The sequence below is a fragment of the Electrophorus electricus genome, chromosome 14 (genome assembly GCF_041902795.1).
Source record: "Electrophorus electricus isolate QZ-2024a chromosome 14, ASM4190279v1, whole genome shotgun sequence".
NCBI classification, from domain to species: Eukaryota; Metazoa; Chordata; class Actinopteri; order Gymnotiformes; family Gymnotidae; genus Electrophorus; species Electrophorus electricus.
The window spans coordinates 22,266,142-22,279,498 of NC_137510.1; the positions used below are offsets into that span (position 1 = coordinate 22,266,142).

Below are 13,357 nucleotides of genomic sequence, written 5' to 3' on the forward strand. Positions count from 1 at the left end.
GTTCAGGGTCACATATTTACACACAGTCCGTTGCTAAGGGAACGGAACGCTGTACCGCCCCTTTCAGGGCGTCTCGTTTTAAATCACGTCTTCTCAGCTCGTGCTGGGAGCTAGCCGTTATGTTTTCACGGCGGTTTTTGTAAAAAGAAAACAAAACAAAACATTTAACCGGTCGGCGTGCTGCAAGTTAGATTCGCGCATCCAAACTATTTTCTCTACTTTTCTGAGTTTGGAACTGTTTTTTTTTTTCTTCTTCTTCTCTGTACCAAGATGTTAGAGGAGGAAGAAACACCCCCCCAGTTTTCCGAAGACGAACGGGTAGAGTTTATAGGCATGAGAATTTGCCAAATGTTGAACATGAACACGGTGTCCTGGAACAAATTTGTTACCGTGGAGGAAAACCAGAGGCTTTTAACTGACTACTTTGAAAAACAAGTTAAACTGTTGTTTTTCATCCCAGCTGCGCCCACTGTTCTCACTGCTTCCACTGAGGTGAGTGTGGCCTGCAGTGCCTAACTCCTGTGTGCCAAGTATATTACTCAGCAGGTGCACAGCACATAGGCAGTGTTTCATCCTTACAAACACGCTATATTCGTTCTTTTATTGTTCCATATGCGTTAGGTTTCTTTTGTCCCCGAATGCAAGACATTATATATTCTCAAGAAGGAAAGTGTCCCCATCCTCTCTGAAAATTACAGGAGCTTTCTACTCTTTGGGGTGCTGTCACCCGCCCTGCTGCTGCAGCTGTCAAACATTGTGGACAAGGTAATGAACACTCTTAGCTTCTCATGGAATGTCAGCACTACCCAAGTACTGATCAAAGCCTCCAAGGCCTGTAGGGAAAATATTACACTATCAAAATGTCTCACATACCCTATTGTTAAGTTGGTATACCACCAGTGGACTAGCATTTAAATGAATGTTTGATTTACCCTTCAGGGATGTATATGTGTAATGTTTCAATGTTTTATGTCAAGGTCTGTCTGCCACTTTTGTCAAACAAGAAGAATCATCTGTTATGGCCAAATGTGATATCCCAGGATGTAACACAGCACATTGAGAGTTTATCAAACAAGGTGTCAGTGGTGAAAGGACAGGTATATGGAAAAACTGTCCTTCCTGTTCCTGCTGTCGCAGGGAAGACAGAAGACAGTCTGGAGTCATTCCTCAGACCGTAAGTGTTTTATACTTTATTTGTTAGTGTCAGTGCAAATTTTGCCATTTTAACTGCAATGTGCTCTTTATCAGGGGTGCCCAGTTCCTAAAGGTCAGCTCTAGAACGCAGTGCAATTTGGGGATTTCTCTGATCTAACCCAGGGCAGGGAATTTACCAAACTGTGGTGCATTCCAGCAGTCCCAGACCATAGTTGGGCACCTGCTCCATATTCTGTCCTGTGAGTATGGTCAAGCATTATTTGATTCCTTTTATTTCACAAATTACTGCTGATGTCATGACAGGAGGACAGCGGTGCATGCTGTTGAGTCCATGGTCATTAACTGGACACGCCTGATTCAAAAAGTATTAAAAGAAGATTCCGCCGACCTCATCTTAAAAGGGCTGAACCCAGAACCAATGACTGAACTTGACTTCTGGAGGTCTAGAAAAAAGAACATAGAAAACATTTATGAGCAGGTTTGTTCTGCTTTAAGCATTCATGTGCATCAGTCCTGATAATGCAACCGATTTTTGTCACTGTGAGTTTTTGTTTTCCAGATTCAGAGTCCTGCTATCCAGAAGATGGTGAGAATCCTTGAGGTGGCAGACAGCAGCTATTACCCCTGTTTTAAAACTGTGACAGAGGAGGTCATTGATGGTAATCAAGTTGTATTTCACTAGTCACCACTGCATGATAAATACACATTAACTTGGGTCCAGTTACACCACACATGACATCAATGAGCTGTATGTGTTTTTTAGAAGAGTATTCAGCCACACCTGAAAACGCACACGATAAACTGCAACCTAGTGCGGTCTAACTTACTTTTAAAAAGTAGCTGTAACTCACATGTTTCTGCAGCACTACAGGAAGTGAGAGACGTGGATGTCCACCTCCAGCAGCTTCGGCCGCTCCTGCTCCAGGTGCAAGAGGGCGAGTTCTCCTCCATCCGGATGTTCATCCGTCCACTCTTCCATCTCGTCTTTCTGGTTTGGACCCACTGCACGTCCTACCGCATGCCGGCCCGTCTGGTGGTGCTGCTGCAGGAACTCGCCAACCTGCTTATTCAGCAGGTAATCGTCATGGTTTCGTTCAGGGCCAGGATTGGAATTAGGATTCAGAGTACTAGGTAGCTATGCTGGGATTAGAAGAACATACAGTTCTTCTAATCCAAGTATATATAGTATATAGGCGTAGGTGTTATCACCTCCATTTGTCTCCAGAGCACTCAAGTAATAATACAAGCAGGAATACAGTAGTGATTTACAACAGAACATCCTTTACGCGCGTGATTTTTTTTCGAGTGATTTTTGTCCTGGGTTACTGCCACAAACAATTTAAAGATCAAAGTAATTTGAACATTATGTCTTTGCTCCAACCAGGCTAGCTCATACCTGGGTGCAGAGGAGTTGCTAAGAGGGGAGACAGAGGAAACTCTGGAGAAGCTGCAAATTGTAGTGAAGCTCCTCAGATGTTTTAAGGACACTTACCATACCTACAGAGAAAAGGTGACTGCCTGGGCCAGTGCCAAAGGCATACACAAGTGGTGGGACTTCCCATCTGCTTTGGTCTTCACTCGATTCAACTGTTTCTTAGCACGAGTGCTAATGTTAGAGGTAGGATTCTCTCTGTTCTCAGCTGAACAAATGTCTTATAATAATTCTCTTAAAGTGTTGGCGAAAGATTATATGTAAATGGAGGGATGTGTGCATTTCAGGACCTTTTCTCCACCATGTTAGAGCTACAGAATCTGGAAAAACTGATATTTGGAGGAACCAAGGGGAGGATGTATACGGAACAGGTTTCTCTGTTACACTCAGAGTTTCAGCAGCTCTGCAAAAAAATCAGGGATGCTCAACATAATCCTCTGGATTTGATGTCTAAGGTATGCTTCTAAAATCTGTGAGCAATGTGATTTTTTTCAAAATATTTAGTGGTGTTAGTTAGTGTTAAAGTTAGTGTTACAGTTGTGTGAATGTACGTAGGAAAAGCTTGCAGTCATGTTTCTGCTGTTAGACATGATATGTTAAGACATTTTGCATCAGTTCTATGGTGACATCCTTTTACTCTGTATGTCTGATGGTGATAGTTTTGATGCGGTATAAGGGTCCTCTTTGCAAAGATGGATTAGATCTTTTGTCTTGTACAAAAGAAATGACTCTCTTTAATTGTATTACTTTTGTTCCAATTTAGTCCTTGTTAGAAATAAAAATGTTATCAGTATTTTGAAATGCATGAATTGCATATAATTTTGCTTCTTTGGTTATTTCAGAATTTTCTAACATTTTTAAAGCATTTAAAGAATGCCAAGTGTGCATGAGAAATTGAGTGTTTTATTTTTCCATTCTGAATTAAAGCACTTTGAGCAGGACTATGCACATTTCAAACAAACGGTTACAGACTATGATCGACGCCTTGGCAGCATTCTTTGCTTGGCCTACAAAGACTGTTCAGGATTGGAATCTATTTTCAAAGTGAGTTACATTAATAATGGCTTGCAAAAGCAAAAAATAGCATTTTGTATAAACTATATGATGGACGTTTTTAATGTGTTTCTGCACAGCTGTTAGCTTTGTTCAAACCGTTCCTGGACAGAGGGATTATTAAGGAAATGTTTGCCCCCAATTTCACAAAACTTATCCATCATTTTGGAGTTGAGCTGGAAAGATGCAAACACCTGTTCAACTCTTACCTTGAGCAGGTGCCACTGATTTTTTTTTATGAATCAGCCCCCTACGCCATACATGTTTCACCCACAGTACTGCTGTACTGATGTAATATGGACCAATTGTGTTTCCCATTTGTCTCCAGAGGAAGAAGGGAAAAGCCATGCTGTGTAAAAACATGCCTGCCATGTCTGGTGCTATGAAATGGGCTAAAATGATGAGAGACAGAATTCAAATCCCATGGGAAAACTTTAGATTTGTGCTCGACATGTAAGTGCTTCTGATCTATTCTTAGCCTTACTGCATTCATTGAAAAACAATAATCTCAGTTAGTTGTATGTATTGCAAATCATCTGGTGATATTTAGTGATTTTGTAAATCTGATAACTATGAGGGATGAGTGAGCGCTGTATTGCTTGCGTGCCAGGACGCTGGAAGGAGCAGCTATGGAGATGGTGTATCATAAGTACGAGGAGATGTCCACACTGCTGGATGAGTTTGAGGAGGAGGTCTATTCACACTGGTGCGATAATGTTAAACACGTCTGCCAGATGAACCTTGACCAACCCCTCATCAGGAGAGATTTAAGTTCTGGTCTCCTATCAGTGAACTTCAATCTACAAGTAATTAACATAATTATGGCATGTGCCAAGTATATGATAATACTAACTTGCTTGTTGCTTTTAGTTCAGACTTTGTCATAGATTAAAACTTGTAACACAACTCTTTGCACACTGATACTGTGACTCAAGCTCCTGGATGTTCTGAGAGATGTCAGACATCTTCAAATGCTGGACCAGACCAGCATCCCTTCTGCTGCGATGGAGGTGTATGAAAAGAGGGACACATTCCTCATGGTTAGTCAACTCCTCTATTTATACTTGACTATTTTAAGAAAATGATAATGAATGCTTATTTGTAGTTACCTTCTAATAATAAAGCAGCCCTTTCCAGATGAGCGTCTCATACGGTGCAAAGGAAATTCTGAGATCCCCCCCCCCCTTCCTTAGTGCATTAGCAGTTTGCAGTTACTGGTCCAGGGTTACAACAAGGTATGTCAGTCAGCTGTGGATGTGGAAGCTGCTCTTCTGAAGGCAGAGCTGGAGGCCATAGACAAGCAGCTGCATCAGGCAGAGACTGAGCTCCGGTGGCAGGACCAAGAGTGCTGGGACTACATCTGCCAGGTGAGGGACACAGTTCACGACCTGGAACGCAGGCTCCAGAAGTCCAGAGACAATGTGGGGACGATCCAGGAGCTCATGAAGGGCTGGTGCAAGCAGCCCATGTTCTGCCGGAAGGACAATAAAAAGGACACGCTGCTTATGCTGGACGACAGAGCAGCAAGGGTGACAAAGAAATACAGTGGCATCAGGAACGACGGGGAGGCCATGCATCATCTGATGCAGGTAGGCAGGAAAGAAACTTAAGAGAAGCCGGATGTTCTACTTCACTACTGTTTCATTTATTTATTTGCTTTGTTTTTTCTGATTTTTTTACATTTTGCTGTTAATCTTTGTAGGAAAACAAGCATCTCTACGCAGCAGTTGATGGTTCTGAGGCTTGGCAGCAGTATGTGGAATATGTGGATGAGATGGTAGCGGAAGGCCTTTTCAATGCCATCACTCACTCCCTCGAGTTCTTTGTCGACAACATGGAAAGATCTGTAAAGCAAGCTCCACTTTTAGAGGCTCAGATGCTGCTAAGGGGAGCTGAGATTGTCTTTAGACCCTCTCTGGACAAGGATTCCGGAGCTGGCCTTCGTGAGCTGGTGGAAGGCCTGCTGGCTGATGTGTTCAGGATGTCCACTCAAGTCAAGAGGGTGGCATCTCACTTGGACTTGAAGGACTATCAGGTGAACAGTGGTTCAAGACATGCTCGAAATATCACATTTGAAAGCATTTTGTAAAGCCACATGTGGTTCATGAATCATTTGGTTCCTAACACATTCCTGCATGTTCCAGCAAAGATCGCTTGGTGCAATAATAACATGTAGACTTCATAGTTAAATGTGTAACATTCTTTGGCAGAACGATATAAATGACATGCTGGACCTCTTGGACCTGCGACAGGAAGTGATGGAGAGAGTGAATGGTGTTATCAGGAGTGCTTGTCAGTACCAGGGCACATTTGAGGTCTACTCCCATCTGTGGCTGGATGAACGGGCCGAGTTCCTCAGGCAGTTTCTCCTTTACGGTCAGCCTCTGACCACTGAGTACGTGGAGGCATACGGAGAGCATGCTCTACCAGAGACTCCACCCACCACCGATAAGTTCAAAGACCAGGTACTGATCCGGGCTGTTTTTGAACGGAAGGGAAAAGAAAGTCTAATTTATTAAAGCCTTCTTTTAACAAATTATGCATAATATATATTGGATGATATATTTCTTTGAGATATTCCTTCTCTGCACAGATTGACCATTATGAAGAACTGTATGCACAAGTCAGCAAACTTGAAGACTGGCGAGTCTTTGATAGCTGGTTTAGAGTGGATACCCGCTCACTGAAGATGAGTCTTTTAAACACAATCAAAAAATGGAGCTGGATGTTCAAGGAGCACCTCATATCATATGTCACGGATAGGTGGGCTGAAAATCTAACATCTACACTAAAGCTATATCTTGCATAATGCACTATAACTCACTAGTGACTTGTACTGTAAAAAGCGTAAGTCTGACATCGCAAAGTGCTCTTGATGTCAGAATTTTTCCAAATTGTGTTCAAATGTCACACCTCTTTACCACCAATGGCACTGTTTGCTTTCTTGTCATTTCTCACCTTCTCTCAGTATTACAGAGCTCGAGGAGTTTATCGTGAGGGCAGCCTCAGGCCTGAGGGAGCCAGTGAGGAGTGGGGACTACCAGGCCCTGGTGCAGGTGATGGGCTACCTGCTGTCTGTCAGAGCCAGGCAGCCCAGCACAGACCAGCTGTTTGAGCCACTCAGGGCGGTGGCCGGCCTGCTGGAGCAGTATGGAGAAATGCTACCCGATCACATCTACAATCAGCTGGAGGTGAGGACCAGTGTAACTAATATAACGTCATAATGATCCCAGCATCATAACAGAGCCACACTACTCTTTAAATATGGGCAGAAAATGATTTTGGAAGGCAAACTAAAAACAAACAAACAAGCAGAACAAAGCATGCAGAGGTATTTTGGAGTAGGATTTGATTGTCATTGATTTGATTATATATACATATAATATAATGTCCAGGAGCTGCCTGAAAAATGGAGCAGTGTTAAGAAGCTAGCCTGGTGTGTGAAGCATGAGGTTGCTCCTCTCCAGAACGCTGAGGTGGCAGTCATCCGCAGAAAGTACGGGGCTTTTGAGGTCAGTGATCCTCTTCCTGTTTTATTTAGACTTGAAATAAGTTTAAAACTGGGCACACATTCAGATAATTCAGGCCTTTTTTTTCATTCATATTCTTAGAGATGAAAATTGATCTTTTATGCTGCGTGCTTCTTTTTTCGCTGACTCATTTCCCCTCAGAGAAAGTTGAGCCAGTTTGAAGAGAAATTTAGAACAGAAGCTCCTTTTTTGTACAAGTCGGTGAGCCCTTACCTTCGGCTCGACAAGGTACATCACATCGTTTCCGGTTTTCTTTTTAAAATTTTACTTCGTCCCACCGAACCCGCATGCTTACTTTCACTGCTAGAGCTAATGCTAACAGCTTGGTGTTGTGGTGCGTCAGTGCCATGGCGAGGTGATGACGCTGCAGCAGGAGCTGTTGGAGCTGCAGGAGTCCTGTAAGCTCTTTGAAGTGAGCAGCCCTGACCTGAGGCAGCTCCGACTCTGGCAGAGGGAGACCGTTGTCTTAAAGCAGCTCTGGGACCTGCTGTTTTGTGCTCAGGTTGTTCAGTCACACTCATTTCACTCGTGTTATTAATAAATGCATTGTGAGAACTAAATTATAGGTTTACTGCTGTTGTCTTGAGATTTACCAGTTTGTAAGTTGCCGCTGCCAAGGCACTTTTCGAAACAAAAATAGTACTGTGAGATGTTTCAGCTGAGCGTCTGTCCAAACATGCCCACCTGACGGCGATTATGTCTGACTTCACAGAGCAGCATAGCAGCCTGGACAGGCAATCATTGGAGAGGCATTAATGTGGAGCTCATGGATGCAGAGCTGAGAAGGTTTGCAAAAGTAAGAACTTCTGATTCACTATTGTTCCACACCCCACCAAATCACCGATCTCTAAGAGAAACTGTACAAATGGACTGTTGACTTCTCACTGTACTACGTAGCACCTGGAAATGTGTGGAATTCCTGTTGGATTTTGATTGGTCAGCTCTTTTGAAAGCTTTAAATACGTGCATTTGACACGTCATCCTGGAGTTGTTCACTAAACTGTGCAGTACTGGCAGAACTCTAGACACATCTGGGAAAACATTAGGACAAATTTGTAAATAATTGATAATGACACTGATTTAATGCCGGGGCCAGGAGATGGAGACTCTTGACAAAGAAGCCCGCGGATGGGACAGCTACATTGGCCTTGACCATGCACTCAAAGATCTGTTGACTTCCCTGCGAGTCGTGAAAGAGCTACAAAACCCAGCTATGAGAGCACGACACTGGACACAGCTGGTCAGGATCACCAGGGTGAGTGAGTGGGACCAAAGTCGGAGGTTTTGTCCAGTAGCTACGGCGCAGTGTGAAGACAAACTGGCCTGCATTTAATTAAAGTACGGAGTGCAACGATGACACCAGATCAGATAAAAGTTTTTTTTCTCTCAGATGGACTTCACCCTGACTGAGAGAACAACCCTTGCAGACTTACTGGTCCTGCAGCTGCACTTGTATGAAGAGGAGGTTCACAACACAGTGGCTAAAGCTGTTAAAGAAATTGCCATCGAAAGGGTTAGAATTTCTTTCTTCTCCTCTCTCACGGTTCCCTCACAAACACTTACTTTAGTAAAAGTGTTGGAAGCAAAAGAGTCTTGGGTCTCATTCTCCTTGTCAGGTGTTGATTGAGATCAGTCAGACATGGACCCTGATGGAGTTCACGTACGAGGAGCACCTTCGCACCTCCACGCCTCTGCTGAAGTGTGATGACGACCTCATTGAGAGGCTAGAGGAGCATCAGGTAGGACTAAGCAGAATTCCTTTCCATTTTCATCAGCCCTAATTGTACTGCAACAGTTGCACGAATGATATATGTTTATCTCAGTGGGAAATTAATCAAATGCACAAAAAGGCAAATTCTGTGGTTACATGTTAGATTGAAATACAGTGAAAGGTAAGTCACCATATGGTTAAGCATATTTAGCCCGCTTATCAGAGGGTCTCCCGAGTGGCTGCCTGAAAATGGGTGGTGTGTTCAGGGGCTTCTATCTCTCCCTTTTTCTCTGCCGTCTGTGGCGAGGGTCGACAGATCTGCTGTCAGCCACCTTTATTCAAGCCACTGATTTATGGGGTGCAGACCACACATTGGTGCCTTTGTTTGCATGCTGCGTGCGTAGGGGCCAGTCCCAGCCAAACACAATGCCGCGCACAATGAGTCGGCTGTGTACACACATCCTGCCTCTTCACTCCCACGCGGCTGGGAACTACGTCACGCTAAAACGGCCCGCACAGCCTACACAGAGGCAAGGAGGAAGCCCGACAGACTAGCGGGGCCCAGCATCTTGTAATGTTACTCTAGCTATAGCTATTGTCAAATTGGTTTTCAATTGAAAGATGTAATTTATGTTTTAATCAAGGTTTGTGATCATTAAGTTTCAGTTTTCTTTAAGAATTCACACTGGAATTCAAGATGAAGCTTTTTTTTTAACTGATTATTAAAATAAACAAATTATCATTAAAATAAACATTTAAATCTAAAATGAGATAAACAGATAAACCCATATTTGTCACCAAAGTAAAAATAAACAACAACTCATATATCAGTCAAAACCCCTACTCCAGAACCCTGAAGACCTAGGCCTATTCCCGGGAGGTATGGGACCTGGCGCTGCCCTGCTGCTGAGTGTGCGTGTTGTCTGCGCCCCTCTCAGGTGCAGCTGCAGGCCATGCTGCAGACGAAGCAGGTGGAGTTCTTCCATGAGCAGGTGCAGGCCCTGCAGGCCCAGCTCACGCATGCTGACTCTGTGCTGCTGCTCTGGCTGGAGGTGCAGAGGACCTGGACTCACCTGGAGAGCATCTTCATGGGCTCAGATGACATTCGTCAACACCTGCCTGCAGACACGCACCGTTTCCATGCCATCAATGCTGACTTTAAGGCATGTGCCTTGATTTTGTTTTTTGGGTTTGTTTTTTTTTTTTATTCGCTAGGAGTTTTGCACTGTTGCCAATGGGAACAAGAGAACGAGTAGTGTAAGGAGTGGTTAAAACTTGGATATTTCTGAACTATGTGGAGACACATGCGCACACACACACTCATTATATTCATAACATACATCTATTATGAATAGGGTTTTTGTCATTTTTTAAAGACTGTTCTACCTGTTTTTTTTGGGGGGGGGGTTGTCTTAGAAGAATCAGTAAAATCAATTTGTCAAAGATTTGTTCATAATGAATGTCTCTGTCTATGAAATTATTGCTGCCCATGTGTTAGCATTTAATATGCATGTTTAGGACCTGATGTTTAAAAGTTCTGAAACGAAGAATGTGATCGCCGCCACAAACAGGACCAACCTTTTGGAGATACTAGAAGATCTGCAAATAAGGTTCGTGGGACTTGCCAGAAGTAAAACATATAGTTGTCTTTCAGTATTTCACAGCATTGAGGTATGTGATTAAGGGTTTCTGGTTTCTTCTTTCCAGACTTGATGTGTGTGAAAAAGCGCTAGCTAAATACCTTGAAACAAAGAGAAAGGCTTTCCCGCGATTCTACTTCGTCTCCTCCACTGACTTGCTGGACATCCTGTCCAAAGGCAGTCAACCTGAAAAGGTACCAGAGAGAGAGCAACATAGCACAGGCTCAGTCCCAGGGTACGAGGCCCATGGCACATAAATACCTCTGATATCAGGTTTCTTGGACATTTGTTTTATGTCAGTTTACTGTATGTATTACGTCATTGGTTTAACCTTCAGTGAAATAGTCCCTTTATTTTGGATGCATTGCCCATAGTATCGAGGCAGCCATTCATCAGCGTCTCACTGTAGTTTTGATTCGACTGATTCAATTATAATTCAGGAGAATAAAGAGGATAATGAGTTCTCCCTCACTCCACGTGACCTTTATCTGTTTTGATTCAAATTTTTTGTTCATCACACTGATAGTTAAAAGAGCCTTATTTCTCCAGAACATGATTATGATAAAAGGAAGACATTATACACTTAGGTTGACACTGACCCTGGCCGACACTCTTCCTGTGTAAATCCTCCCACATACCTGCTAGCCTTCAGTTTTGGGCGCTCAACCAGAACAGGGCGAGATTGCTTGGTGCTGCTCTTATTGTGAGTTGATTATAACTAGAAGCACCGGTGCATCTGAACTCCGTCATTACGCAAGCATCATTATGTATTTTTTTTCCCTTCATGCATTGTCCCATTTTAGTTCTTGTGCCATGAGTATTACTGTCTTGCTCTGTGCTGACCTGTGTTGCGTTGTTCAGGTGACCCAGCACTTGGCCAAGCTGTTTGACAGTATGGCTGACCTGCAGTTTGGGGAGGGTGGGCACAGGACAAAGGAAAAGCCTGCTGTTGGGATGTTCAGCAGAGAGAGGGAATTTGTGTCCTTCCACTCTCAGTGTGACTGTGTGGGTCCGGTAAGACCTCCCTCACTGGCGATATTATATGTATATATGTTATTATATTATTATTCATTTGGCTTAAATATGCATTGAATCTCTCTTGTCAATACAGTGAGTCTCTCTCATTCATTATCTGACGGACCTTCTCAGGTGCTTTCGGGTAACTGGTGTCGTTTTGCGCAGGTGGAGCTGTGGCTGGGTCGTCTGGAGGAGGCAATGCGGGAGGCGGTGAGGCGGCGCATTGCTGAGGCGACGGCCGTGTATGAGGATCGCCCGCGCGAGCAGTGGGTCCTGGAGCAGCCGGCCCAGGCCGCGCTCACCGCCTCCCAGATCTGGTGGTCGGCGGATGTGGGCCTGGCGTTCCAGCGGCTGGCTGAGGGCTTCGACACGGCACTGCGGGACTACAGCAGGAAACAGGTACAGTGCTCATGACTCCGCGTCTCAGCATGTATGAACGCCAATGTTTTCACTTCTTTGTATGTGTTGCAGATCTGATTTGGCTCAAACCTTTCCTTGTTTGAGCCCTGCTTGTGTGATTTTTAATTTTCGTTACTGAGTAAAAGAAAGCAGATCCTTATATATGCTCGCACCTCCCCTTTCATACAACCAGTCATATCAACGAGGCCTCCCTCAGCCAATCCAGGTGGGAGGCAACTGACAAAACATTACTCTTCCCATGTCAGTCTGTCACTGCTTGCTTATTTCATCCTGCCCCCTGAAAGCTTGGCCACAGCCCCACGCCGAAGTTACAGATAGCGCTGTTACTAGGAGATGGGCTTGGTAGCGCTTCTGTGAGCACTAGGCTGCTTCCCCATGCCCTCTGTGATGAAGTAGCGTGCGTAGCACTGGGTCAGGAAGGCCGCAGTGTGGCAGCTCAGCGAGGCCGTCCGTATTCCGTGCGCAGCGTCGGGAGCTGTCAGCGGCAGCCCGTAAGGTTAGCTTGTCCTTGGCCAACGTTTGAATAATCTGCCTCTTTCCCTCCCAGCCCCTGATTGGAGTTGCTGTCAGGCAACACAGTGATAAATGCAACCCAACCTGAACTGCTTTTACGTCTAATATACAGGGGCCGGGGGGTTGGAGATTACATCTCATTTGCCTGTCTGTGACAGGGGTAGCCCTGTAACCAGGCCAGCCTTTGCACACACACACACACACACACACACACACACATTAATACCCCTCTATACAGACAAACACACATACTTACACTCATATGTGCAAACAGTCCTTCACACACACACACACACACACACACACACACACACACACACACACACACACACACACACACATTAATACCCCTCTATACAGACATACACACATACTTACACTCATATGTGCAAACAGTCCTTCACACACACACACACACACACACACAGTACCCATACATTGATAAATGAGCTCTGTGCTTATTTGCCCTCCTGACTGGAATATATGACCTTGCTCCATAAATGTGGAGGGATCTCTCTGATGAGTATGTGACCCTGAGTCCCTGCCACTGCTGTTATTACCATCCACTTCTCTCTGGCATGTAAATTGATATAATTACTGTAAGCACAGGCCACAGAGCTCACTGTATGCTCCCATAGCCCATTACTGTGCCCTCATAAACGCTGAAATATCTGCCCCACTTCTTCAGATTGCTCAGCTGAACTCCCTGATAAGCATGTTACTGGGCGAGCTGAGTCCAGGAGACAGGCGGAAGATCATGACCATCTGCACCATCGACGTCCATGCCAGAGACGTGGTATCCAGACTTATCGCTCAGAAGGTTTGCTTGTGTTTACAAGTTGGTGTAATAGGATGGTGTTCACTCATCTTTTCTGGAGAGAGCATT

General features: G+C 44.4%; 1 protein-coding gene across 1 annotated transcript in view; it reads left to right on the forward strand.

Annotated features, from left to right (window-relative positions):
• The first annotated feature begins 116 nt into the window (after positions 1-116).
• The window catches only part of si:dkey-233k19.3 (dynein axonemal heavy chain 11), a 44,170-nt gene continuing 30,929 nt past the window's right edge, over positions 117-13,357 (forward strand). Inside the window, exons 1-31 of the mRNA XM_035530898.2 lie at positions 117-492; positions 622-765; positions 978-1,174; positions 1,459-1,633; positions 1,715-1,814; positions 2,019-2,230; positions 2,540-2,773; positions 2,875-3,042; positions 3,515-3,631; positions 3,721-3,858; positions 3,969-4,093; positions 4,251-4,446; positions 4,576-4,680; positions 4,834-5,229; positions 5,343-5,675; positions 5,851-6,105; positions 6,234-6,403; positions 6,609-6,831; positions 7,036-7,152; positions 7,312-7,398; positions 7,514-7,672; positions 7,883-7,966; positions 8,267-8,425; positions 8,561-8,683; positions 8,787-8,909; positions 9,820-10,044; positions 10,400-10,491; positions 10,589-10,715; positions 11,383-11,535; positions 11,704-11,937; positions 13,160-13,291. Of these exons, the coding sequence (XP_035386791.2) occupies positions 271-492; positions 622-765; positions 978-1,174; positions 1,459-1,633; positions 1,715-1,814; positions 2,019-2,230; positions 2,540-2,773; positions 2,875-3,042; positions 3,515-3,631; positions 3,721-3,858; positions 3,969-4,093; positions 4,251-4,446; positions 4,576-4,680; positions 4,834-5,229; positions 5,343-5,675; positions 5,851-6,105; positions 6,234-6,403; positions 6,609-6,831; positions 7,036-7,152; positions 7,312-7,398; positions 7,514-7,672; positions 7,883-7,966; positions 8,267-8,425; positions 8,561-8,683; positions 8,787-8,909; positions 9,820-10,044; positions 10,400-10,491; positions 10,589-10,715; positions 11,383-11,535; positions 11,704-11,937; positions 13,160-13,291 (5,325 nt within the window). The 5' untranslated portion in view covers positions 117-270. The remainder of the gene's footprint in view (positions 493-621; positions 766-977; positions 1,175-1,458; positions 1,634-1,714; positions 1,815-2,018; positions 2,231-2,539; positions 2,774-2,874; positions 3,043-3,514; positions 3,632-3,720; positions 3,859-3,968; positions 4,094-4,250; positions 4,447-4,575; positions 4,681-4,833; positions 5,230-5,342; positions 5,676-5,850; positions 6,106-6,233; positions 6,404-6,608; positions 6,832-7,035; positions 7,153-7,311; positions 7,399-7,513; positions 7,673-7,882; positions 7,967-8,266; positions 8,426-8,560; positions 8,684-8,786; positions 8,910-9,819; positions 10,045-10,399; positions 10,492-10,588; positions 10,716-11,382; positions 11,536-11,703; positions 11,938-13,159; positions 13,292-13,357) is intronic.